We start from the raw sequence: 12812 nt of genomic DNA on the forward strand, positions 1-12812 counted from the left end.
TATGCAAATCAATTAATGTGATACGCCACATAAAAAACTTAAAAAAATAAGAATCATATGGTCATATCAACAGATGCAGAAAAAGCCTCTGACAGGATACAGCATCCATTTATGATCGAAACACTTAACAAAAATCAGTATAGAAGAAAAATACCTTAACATAATAAAGGCCATGTATGACAAACCCTCAGCCAACATTATACTTAATGGTGAAAAACTAAACTCCTTCCCTCTAAGATCAGAAACAAGACAAGGCTGTCCAATATCGCCACTGTTATTCAATATAACATTGGACGTCCTAGCGAGCACAGTCACGAAAGAGAGGTATGTAAAGGCATCCAAATACAAAACAAAGAAGTCAGACTGTCACTATTTGAGGATGACATAATTCTCTATATAGAAAACCCTAAAGATTCCACAAGAACACTACTAAAAAAAAAAAAGGAAAACATATACAGTAAAGTTTCTGGACACAAAGTCAATGTTTAAAAATCCATAGTGCTCCTACACTATAATAATGAAGTGTCAGATAAAGAAGTGGAAAAAATAATTCCTTTTGCAACTGCAACAAAAAGAATAAAATGCCTAAGACTAAATCTAATGAAACATGTGAAGGACCTATATAATGAAAACTGTAAGACCCTATTAAAAGAAATTGGAGAATATACAAAGAAATGGAAACATGTTCCATGTTCTTGCATTGGAAGAATCAACGTAGTTAAAATGACCTTCTTACCTAAAGCATTATACAAATTTAATGCATTCCTCAACAAAATCCCATCGGCATTTTTTAACGAAATAGAACGAAAAACATCAGATTTGTATGGAAGCACAAAATACCCTGAATTGCCAAAGCCATCCTGAGAAAAAAAAATGAGGCTGGAAGCATCACTCTGCCCAACTTCAAATTATACTACAAAGCAACAATAACCAAAACAGCATGGTATTGGCAGAAAAACAGACACACGGATCAGTGGAACAGAATCAAGAGTCCAGTAGTAAACCCATATTTATATGGACAAATAATTTTGACAAAAAAAGCCAAAAACATACAGTGAAGAAAGAAAAGCCTCTTCAATAAATGGTGCTGGGAAAATTGGAAAGCCACCTGCAAAAGAATGAAACTAGACTGTTGTCTATCACCACACACCAAAATTAACTCAAAATGGATTAAGGACCTGAATCTAAGACCCGAAAAAATAAAATGCAGTGTAGAAATCATAGGAACGAAACTCAAGGACCTTGGATTTAAAGAGGAATTTATGAATTTGACTTCAAAGCAAGGGAAGTAAAAGCAAAAATAAATGAATGGGACTACATCTAACTAAAAAGCTCCTGCACAACAAAAGAAACCATTAACAAGGTAAAGACACAACCATCCAAATGGGAAAATATATTTGCAAGCAATGCCTCCGATAAGGGCCTAATATCCAAAATATACAAAGATCTCATACAACTCAATAATAACAAAAAAACAAACTATCCAATCAAAAAAATGGCAGAAGACCTGAGCAGACACTTCTCTCTAGAGGACTAACAAATGGCCAATAAGTATATGAAAATATGCTTAACAGTACTATCTATTAGGGATGTGCAAATCAAAACCACAATGAGATACCATCTCACACCTCTTAGAATACCTATAATCAACAAGAGAAGTAATAACAAATGTTGGAGATGATGTGGAGAAAAAAGAATCCTCATACACTGCTGGTGGGACTGCAAATTCGTACAGCCAGTATGGAAAACAGTATGGAGTTCCTCAAAAAACTAAGAATTGATCAACCATATGATCCACCAATCCCTCTATTTGGTATTTACCTAAAAGACTTGAAAACCCATATCTAAATAGATAGTTGCACATCGATGTTCCTAGCAGCATTATTCAGAATGGCCAAGACATGGATGCAACTGTAGTGTCCTATGACAGATGATTGGCTAAAGAAGCTGCGGTACATATATACAATGGAATATTAGCCATAAGAAGAGATGAAATACTGCCATTTGCGACAACATGGATGGACTTAGCGATAATCAAAGTAAGCAAAATAAGCCAGACAGAAAAAGTTGAAAATCATGATATTATTTATACGTGGGATATAAACCTAAAAGCAACAAATGAACAGAACAAACAAACAGAGACTCATGGACATGGACAATAGACTAGTGGTTACCAGAGGAGAGGGAGAAGGGGAGATGGGGGGAGATAGATGGTGTAAGGGGGGGTCAAATATGTGGTAATAGAAAGAAATCTAACTATGAGAGGTGAACATACAGTGTAAATATATATATGCCTTAGTGTTAAAATGTACAGCTGAAACTTATTGGATTTTGTTAACCAATGTCACCATAAAAAAAAAATAATAAAATAAAGAAAAATAAAGAGACAATACCGCTTACAACTGCAACTGTTCCAAATAAAATTAAACTTAGCTATACAATTAAATAAAACATGTACATGAAAATTATACAATTCTGTACAAAAAACCATCAAAGATGACCTTCCATATAATGAAGAGATATATCTAGTTGATGGATTGAAAGAATCAAAAAAATAAAGATGTTAGTTCTCTCCAAGGTGATCTATAGCTTTAATGCAATTCTATCAAAATTCCAGCAACACTTTTTAGATATAGACAAGCTTATTAAAACATTTATGTGGAAAGGCACAAATTCTAGATTAGCTAAAACAATCTTGACAAAGAAGTATACATTTGGAGGAATCATTCTACCTGATATTAAGTCCTACTGTATAGCTGCAATAATCATGACAGTGTAGTATTGATGTGAGAAAAGAAATACAGATGGTCTCTGACTTATGATGATTCGACTTATGATTTTTTCAATGTTACAATGGTGTGAAAGCAATAAGTAAGCATTTAGTAGAAACCATATTTCTAATTTTGAATTTTGATCTTTTCCCAAGCTAGCAATATGCAATATGATACTCTTTCAAGATGCTGGGCAGCAGCAGTGAGCTGAAGCTCCCAGTCAGCCTCCAATCAGCTCCTCAGTCACAGGGGCAGACAACCAATACTCTACGTCAAGGCCTGCAACCTTTTTGGCACCAGGGACCAGTGCTCCTATGGGAATCTACTGCTGCATCATCTGAGGTAGAGCTGAGGTAGTGATGCTAGCGCTGGGGAGTGGCTGCAAATACAGATGAAGCTTCACTCTCTCGTCAGCTGCTCACCAATGGCTGTGTGGCCTGGGTCCTAACAGGCCATGGCCTGATACCAGTCCGTGGCCCGGGGGTTGGGGACCTCTAATCTACAGTATAATGTGTTGCCAGCAATCTTTGGATATTGTGTCCTGAGCACATTTAAGGGAGGCTATGATGCGCAGTAGGTTAAGTATATTAAATGCATTTTCAACTTAGAATATTTTCAACTTATGATGCATTTATCGTGATGTAACCCCATCATAAGTTGAGGAGCACCTATATAGATCAATGCAATGAAACAGAGAATCTAGAAATAGAACCATCGAAGTGCAGCCAACTGATTTTTGACAAAGATGCAAAAACAATTCAATGTAGAATAGCCTTTTTAATAAATGGTGCTGAAGCAATTGGCTGTCCTCAGGTTAAAAAAATAAAAATAAACATTAACCTAAACCTCACATCTTACACAAAAATTAATTTAAAGTGGATCATGGACTTAAATGTAAAACATAAAACTATAATTTATTTTTTTTTAAGGGAGAAAATCTTCTGGACCTGCAGCTAGGTAAAGTGTTCTTAGATTTGATACCAAAAGCATAATTTGCAAAGAAAAAATTGATAAACTGGACCTCATCAATATTTAAAATGTCTTCTCTGCAAAATATCCTGTTTAAAGAGGATGAAAGACAAGCTACCTTTGAGGGGGAAATATTTGCAAACCACATATCTGACAAAGGACACATTTTTAGAATATATAAAGAACTCTCAAACTCCACAGGAAAAAAAATCAATCTAATTAAAAGATGAGCAAAATACATGAACAGACATTTCACCAAAAGGATATATGGGTGGCCAATAAGCTCATAAAAAGATGTTCAAAATCAGCCATCAGGGAATTGCAAATGAAACTGAGATCACTACACACTTATCAAAATGGCTGAAATAAAAAAAGTGACATCAAATGCTGATGAAGATGTGGATAAACTGAATCACTCAAATGTTTCTGTGGAGAATGGAAAATGGTACAGCTCCTCAGGAAAAGTGTGTCATTTTCTTTTAATATTAAACTTGCAACTACCATATGACACAGCAATTGTATACTTGGGTGTTTTTCCCAGAGAAATAAAAATTTATGTTCAAACAAAGTCCTATCAACGACTGTGTACAGCAGCTTTATTTATAACAGACAAAACTGAAAACAGCCCAGATGTTCTTCAATGGGTGAATGATTAAACAAACTGCGGTACAATCCAGACCATGGAATACTACTCAGCAATAAAAAAGGGACAAACTGTTGAAGCATGCAACAACCTGGATTAATCTCTAGGTAAATATGCTGAGTGAAAACAAAGTCAATGGCAAAAGGTTAAATGTTGTACAGTTCCAATTACATAACATCTTCAAAATGGCAAAATTATAGAGCTGGAAAGCAGATCAGTGGTTGCCAAGAGTAAGGGATTAGAGGGAAGGTAGGAAGGAGGTGAGGAGTGGTTACAAAATGGCAACAGGAGGGATCCTTGTGGTGATGGAACTGTTTTATTCTGTAAATTGACTGCGGTAATGGATACATGAACCCATACGTGTTAAAATTGTATAGAACTAAACACACACTCACACACACACACCAGTCTCCACAAAATGTAACATTAACATCAATAACATGTAAAAAAGCAACTGTAGCAACAAAAATAATTAAGGAACCTGTATCATATTTTTCATTATTTACAATAAGGAACTAAAAAATAAAAATATATTTCAAATTCCCCTACCTTTTCAAGTAGAGAATACAGAACATAACTTTTGCCTGCAGATACCAGGACGTAATTATGACTATCAATTGTTATACCGTGCTATAATACAATGATGTCCTTGAGAGATCCTCTGGTATAAAAGCCATTCACCTACACTAAATGGCCAAAAGACTGCTCTCAGCTTGCTAATATTGTCAATTTCTCTCCTGTCAATCTCTTAACTGGCATCTAAAATAGCAGCAGCAGCCCAAGGGACTTCTGAGATCAACTAATCTAAACCCCTAATGTTAACAGAGACCAGAGAGGAAACATCTCTTGCTCAGTACCACACAGCAAGTCAAATAGTAAAGGCAGGACTATAACCCAGGTCTTGGTGCGGTTCTCAATGTGGTTCTCAGTGTTTGCCTCTAAGCAGATCCCTTTCCAATTTGCGGCTTTAAACTACTACAGTATAAAATTAAAAAAAAAAAAAAACAAAAAAACCCAAAAAGAACAGAAAATAAGGTTGTCAGAAATATGTATTAAACAAGGCTTTTGATTTAAGTCAGTGGGTCCTGAGTGATGTTCTCTCATATTAAGTTAATCCTTGTGACAGCTATTTCAGCCCTAGTGCCTTCCACATAATTCCAACTTTGTGCCATGATCCAAAAGGTTAAGGATGACACAGTCTGGCTGGGGCTAAGTGAGGTACTATTATTCCTTTTTACCCATATTTGTAGCACTTTTTACTTGTTGTAGACAAGTGGACTTTCTTTACATTCCTCCACTGGATGCTCTCAGGGCTCTTCCTGCCTTCTATGACGTGAATAACCAGCTACCTATTCTAAGTAAATGAAAACATAAAGACATTATTTCAGTTCACCTCTTGTTCCATGTTCTAATGGGCAATGAGAGGAACATATAGCAGAGTTCTACTTCTTTGGTTTAAAACGAACCTTCCACTACCAATCTTTTATCACTTTGAGAAGTTCGAAAAATGAAACTGAAGAGATCAGAAACTGCAAATGAGATCATTTCCTCTGCATTCAAAGTGTGTCAGTTTGAGTTATTAGAAACTATAAACTCCAATTATCATAAAAAGTAGAGAACTCAAAGGCCTTGAAACATCAAAAAGTACCTCTTAAAGGGCCACGGTGTGACTGCCACTATATTCTAGTCAAGTAGTATTCATGGACACATGGAAGTTACCAAATATTTATTCTTGGTTTGACTAAAGCATATGATTTTTCAGTTGCGATCACCTTATGTTAGAAATCTGTCTACACTAGCTCTAAACAATATCAGAGAAGTCTACCTGTTCAAACAGAATGTCATTTAGCATTACGTAAATTATAATCTATATCTGACATTTCAAAGGCTATCCTTTTGCAGAAAATCATAGAAAATTAACTGTGTATTTATGGGAGAAAATGCCAGTTACTTGAAAGATATGAACATAAGTTAAGAAATAATTCACAGGTTCCCAAACTTTTTGTAGGCTCAGGTCACACTTATCACTGTGCCATAAGGATATATGTAAAATCACAGAGCATATCCTGAAGAATCTCTAGTGTCTTGGATTTTAAGTTTTAATTACTATTAAAGTCTGACAGTCTGATGTTCTAAACTCATCTCTATAATTATTTGAATGATTCACTGAACTGTGTGATTGTTTCCACTGTCTACTGATTACGTCATTTGAAAAAATAATTTCAAAGTTTTAAAACAATGAATTCTTTCAGTCAGGAGACACTTAAAATAGTCTTACTTCCCACTGTTCTCTCTTGATTTACAAAAATGTATGTCCACAAATGTTATGACTGCTCGATTTGATTTTTTAATTCAAAATTATAATTTTCCATTATGCTACCATGATTATCTAAGAACAGTGGTATTTTCCATTTTGCTACTTTGAATATTACCTAAGAAGAGTTAAAGAAAGACACTGGACTATGATTAAAAAACCCTGAGTTTTAATCTTGGGCTCCACCACTATCTAGCTTAGGTGTGGCCTTGAAATTTATCAAATAATGTGACCTTTAGCAAGTTAATTTTTTGAGTTCTACTGAAGATTCTGTTAAAAAAGAATGCAAATATCTGTTCTACCCTAGCATAGGACTGTAGTAAGGATCAAAATAAGACTGAATTTAAAAGAGCTTGGTAAAATATAAGTCTTTAATGTAAGATATTATTATTTTATTATTACCTAAATAGAGAAAATTGAAAGTTACTTTTTTTAAAAGGGAAACTAGTATATCAATTAGAAGTGTAGCCACCAATGCCATATAAATCCTAATTCTTATTCTCTTCTGAAGAAGTATGAATAAGAAGTCATTAACTTAGTTTATCCTAAATAAATATTTTTCATACCTGGCATAACAAAACACTTCCACATGTTGAATAGTTTTGTCCTTCCTGCTAAGAGCAATGGCTTCTTCATTTTCAAGAATTTGTTCTTGCCATGCTGGGCTTTCATTCACGATATCACCGTTTTCCTAAACAAAACAGAGAAGAGAAATGTTAATTGTGCAATCTATTTTTTCGAGAAAACTTATACCTTTCTAATAAATTCACCCTTTTCCTTTCAGCCCATCAAAACTCAAAGAAGGATATCACTTCAGAGTCCGTGAAGCAACTCCAGTATAGTGTGCCAACTTCAAAGGAAGGAAGAGGAAAACAATGTATATTTTTATGTACTATCAAAATATCCTACCCTATCAAAAGCTAGCTCTGGTTGACAGATTTCTATCAGGATCTGTGATATTTTGATGTAGTCATTTGGACATGGCCGTTTTGACATTGCTTAAAAACCAGGACAACTAACCCTCCATCTCCTGAGAATCAGTATACCTGTTCTATATATTACTTGTTAATAATAAAGTCTTTACATTTTGTTGTCAAAACAGCAGGCTCAAAATTACTTCGTTCTACTTAATTTCAGATCTTTTAAGGTCGATCACTAGCCATATCAAATGTAAAAGTATTTTGAAAAGTACTCAGCCCACTATGACTAAGGACTTTACAATAATCGACCTCTGGATATTTTATATTCAGAAAGATAATAAAAACAAGAAAGCATAATAAAATATCTAAACTCTAAGTAGCAAAAGTGATCCTTTAAATTCTTCAATAATTCCTATTTAGATTTTATGGAGAAAATTATATGATACAACAAAATTTAAATACAGGAGCTTTCTGAAGATGTCAAGATACACCTTTTCCAAATGTCAAGGATCGATTTTTAACCTGTTTCAATTTTTAATCTATTTGACACCTATCTCGCAGAGAAAAAAATTTAATGTGTTATACATACCTACAGAACTAGTAGTGAAATATAACTATAATTTCCTTTGTTTTAAATAAATTTACCTCAGAAAATTTCTAAACTTACAGATTTCATAAAGTAGGGCAATAATCACTTTTAAAAGTTTTGCTGTCCTGAATTTGTTATAAACTGAAGAAAAGTAGTGGCAGACATCTCTTATTATCAAGTGTAATTATTAGATAGTACCAAACATCCCAACATAAGTAAAAGAGGAGGTGAAGTACAAAACTTTTGAATGCATATAGTTACTGGTCTGAAAAAAGAACTGTGGACCAGTGACAGAGAGTGAAGAGGAAAAGGATATGGTGACAGAGTCAAGATGCTGAAGTAAAACAAGCACTAAAATAAATGTCTACAAAAATATTTTTATTTTCATATTAATAAATCTAACACATCACCAAAATTTATTTTTTAAAAATCCCTTCACTCACCAAAAGTTTTCCATTCAGACAACTAGGGTATTTTTGTTGTTGTTCTGAGAATCTTGACTAAATTTTCTCATGGAAGTACTAAATATGCCTTAATATCAGGTGACTCTATAAATACTTCCCAAAGATAAGGTTCAAAAACAGGTTTTTGATCAACATAAATATATGAATATTTAAGGCATATAGATAAAACATTTAAATGTCTACTTATGGCATTTAATTCCTTGATTTATACATAGCTTGAATTATTACATGAAATGCTATTTTCAAATATTGTTTGTTTCTCCACACTCTCATTTCTGTGCTACAATATTATTCAAAGTAAATCTTCAATGCATCTTCAACATCGATGTCTTTGTCATCACTAACAGCAATTTTTGAGTCATGTACACCATTAATCAGTATGTTTAGTGTGGTGCTTAGCAACTGGTAAGTGCTTAATAAATCTTAGTTTTATTATTTTAGCTAACTGAATATAATTTTCTAGAGTATATTATCCTCCTTTCTAAACTCTTTTGAGATATAGCAGTTTCTGATTCCCTTGTTACATGGTATGATTCTTTCAGTAGGAATTTCATTTCAAGCTACATGTACCATTTATATAAAATTAGAAGTTTTTAAAAAAAAATCTGTCCCATAAAAACTGGTACACTCCGTGACATAACCAACTCCCTATACTATTCTTTAAATGAGCTCTAAAAACTTCTTTACAACGATATACAACAGTTGTAGTAGTAAGATCTTACCTATAGAAAAAAATTACTAAACTTATATTTAATTTCTTTCTTTTTTCTTTTTACTGATTCTGTCAAGTGTCCTCTATAATTATGCAAAATCACGAATGACAGATCATTTCAAATGAATATATCGTCCCTAAATAGTGTTCCCCCCCGCCCCCAAAATACACTAACTAAAAGAGCAACTAGCAATATGGGAGATTTTATAAGAAATGAAATATATTTTCTGACAGATTATTTTGGGGAAAAATCTTGCCTTTTATTTGGGCATACAGAATAATTACAAAATGGTATCAAGTATATATAATTTATTCTTCAATTAATATGTCTATATTTAAAAAGTCATCTATATTTTGAAGGCATTGGAAAAATATTAGCTGAAATGGTGACTGCATAATTTTTGTTAAACAAATAAATAAATAAGATATCAATCCTATATTACAGATGAAGCTTAGGGTTTTCTTCAATGCAAGATTATTATGTGACACAAAATACAACTTTGCAAATTAAAAAGTCACATAAGAACTTTACCTGGTATTCCTTTAGCCAGGACAGTAGTCCCGAAAAGCTAAAACTGGCCCAGTTTCCTCCATAGTAGTTTCTCCTGTAACAATAAAAAATAAGAGTAAAGAAAAGGGTATAAAAATCTAGTCACCAATCTTCATCAACAAACTACCCTGATCTTTCAACTCATTTCATTTTCAATATTGCTACTTGAGTTCAAAAGCACACATAATTGGTATGTTGAGACTAGAGAAAATAGTAAACTGAAATAAATAGAAGTGGACCTCTCAGTAGCTAAAGGTAACTTTTCATTGTATAAAGAATTAAATCTCTCTGGATTATTAACAGTTGGATATGGGCACTGAGCAGATGACATGAAAAAATCTTACTCCTGGGTTAACAAAAATGACTGTGAATACTTGGTAGATCTCAAAGAAAGCCACTGGAAAAACTGCTCAGTTTTCTATAAGCATTTAAATATCCACTGCCACCACTACCACCAAACCCATCTCCCACAGCAGGAAAAAAAAAAAAAGTATGTGTATATGTACACACACACACACTCATAACTGGCCACTCTAAATCTAGTGGTAGGCCCTATGCTATTCTTAGCCTTCAGGGCTAAAAATCAATGTAGATACTGGGACATAGTTTTTCAAATCAAAACTTTGTGGTAAGTATAAAGAGAACAACATCCCCACTGATAACTGGGTGAACAAATTACTCTTCATTTCACAGTCCTGTGAAGATTGCTCTGTTTTACAGAACCCAGAGGTCTCCTAACTAGGATCAGAAACTTGTAGACACTGGACTTCTGATTAACATTCTTAAGTAGGAGATTTTGGCAACCAGAACTCTCTAATTCTGCACTACATATTGGGCTTCCCAATCCTTGCAAAACTCTTCACATTTATTGATTCTGTGTATAAAGAACCACAAAGTACACTCAATCCCACCTACAACAGCATTCATTCTGATTCTGGGGTGAGCAAGATTCTTGGTTTTATTTTCGTTTTCATTTTTGCTTCTCTGTATCTTTCTCTAATAAAATAAAAATCTACAAAAATTCATTTTCCCCACAGCTTTATTGAAATACAACAATTAGTTGCCCATATTGACATTGTACAATTCAGTAACTTTTTCTTTTTTTTAAATTATAGTTGGCATACTTATTAGTTTCAGTTGTACAGTATAGTGACTAGAAATCTATATAATTCACAAAGTGGTCAACCCACTAAATCTAGTACCTCTCTTCCCCGTTACATATATTTTACAATATTGTTGACTATTTTCCTTATGCTACACTTTGTATTTCCATGTCCACTTTGTAACTCTCCATTTGTACTTCTTAATCTCTTTGCTCTTTTTCACTGTCCCCACTAACATCCCCTCCCATCTGTTTCATTTTTGTTGTTGTTATTTTGTTCTTTAGATTCCACATGTAAGTGAAATCATGAGGTATTTGTCTTTATCTGACTGATTTTATTCAGCACAATACCCACTAGGTCCATTAAGGCAATATCTTTTGCCACCCCTTTACTTTTAATCTGTGTGTCTTTTAATCTAAAGTGAGACTCTTGTAGGCAGGGGTCTTATTTTCTTATCCATTCATCCACTCTATCTTTTGATTGGAGCACTTAATTCTTTTCCATTTGAGGTACTTGTTGATAGATATGTAGTTATTACCATTCTTTATTCCTGTTTTTGATAGAAGACTTCTTCTCAAAGACCCTCCAACAATTCCTGTAATATTGGCTTGGTGTTGATGAATTCCTTTAGTTTTTTTTTGTTTGTTTGTTTGTTTGTTTTTAAATCTGGGAAGCTCTTTATTTGTCCTTCGACTCTAAACGATAGCTTTGCGGAATGTGTTTTTGGTTGTAGATCCTGGGTTTTCATCATGTTGAATATTTTGTGCCAGTCCCTTCAGTCCTGCATAGTTTCTTTTGAGAAATCAGCTGCCAGTCTCATGGGTGCTCCCTTGTAGGTAACTGCTTTTCTCTTGCTGCCTTCAAGATTCTTTGTATTTATCCTTTAGCATTTTAGTTATGATGTCTCTTGGTGTGGGCCTCTTTGGGTTCATCCTTTTAGGGACGCACTGAGCTTCCTGAGGTTGTATGTCTATTCCCTTCACTAGGTTAGGGAAGTTTTCCGTCATTACTTCTTCAAATATATTTACCACTTCTTGTTCTCCCTCTTCAGGTACCCCTATGACACGGATGTTGTTGCTCTTAATTTTGTCTTGTAAGTTCCTTAAATTATTATAATCTTGGTTACTTCTTGCCATTCTGATTGGGTGTCCTCGGCTCCCCCCACCCCCATCTATATTGGTGATTTGATCCTTTTCTTCATCCACTCAATTAATGCCCTCTAATATACTCATCTCAGATGTTTTCATTTCTCACTAGTTCCCTTTTATGATTTCCATTTCCATTTTTATGTTTTTTTATCTGTTAGTTCTGAGTTCATCTACACTTCCTTTGATTTCATTGAGCATCTTTATAACCAGTGTTTTGAACTCTGAATCTGTTAGATTGCTTGACTCCATTTTTCCTGGAGCTCTGTTCTGTTCTCTCATATGGTTTCTACTTCTTTGCCTTCCCATTTTGGCTGCCTTTCTGTGTCTGTTTCTATGTACTAAGGCAAAGTTCCTAAGTCTCCCGGTCTTCTTAATGGAGCTTTGTGTAGTAGGTGTCCAGTGGCACAGTCCTGAGAGGGGTTCAGCTGTAGGCCAAGTTTAGTTCCAGCCTGTGCCCCTCCAGGGCCACTTGTTAAGATTCAGCAAGCAATCCACAGATGCTGTGCTTATAGTTGTCTCAAGAGGCCATGCCAGAAACTGAGGCAGTTGCCACCAGTGTGGGTTTTGGAGCTGCTCAGCAAGTGGCATAGAACTTGCTGAGGATATACCTGCATGTGGCTTGGGTAAGG

The 12812-nt window shown here is 34.4% G+C and overlaps 1 protein-coding gene across 6 annotated transcripts in view; it reads right to left on the reverse strand.

The window, feature by feature from the left end:
* The window catches only part of CHM (CHM, Rab escort protein 1), a 198287-nt gene that overhangs the window by 129597 nt on the left and 55878 nt on the right, over positions 1–12812 (reverse strand). For all 6 annotated transcript variants that reach the window (XM_023531195.1, XM_011361161.2, XM_023531193.1 and 3 more), the window contains 2 exons: positions 9915–9987; positions 7264–7388 (listed from right to left, as the gene is read on the reverse strand). In XM_023531195.1, the coding sequence (XP_023386963.1) occupies positions 7264–7388; positions 9915–9987 (198 nt within the window). The remainder of the gene's footprint in view (positions 1–7263; positions 7389–9914; positions 9988–12812) is intronic.

This window comes from Pteropus vampyrus, unplaced genomic scaffold (genome assembly GCF_000151845.1).
Source record: "Pteropus vampyrus isolate Shadow unplaced genomic scaffold, Pvam_2.0 Scaffold63, whole genome shotgun sequence".
Taxonomy (NCBI): Eukaryota; Metazoa; Chordata; class Mammalia; order Chiroptera; family Pteropodidae; genus Pteropus; species Pteropus vampyrus.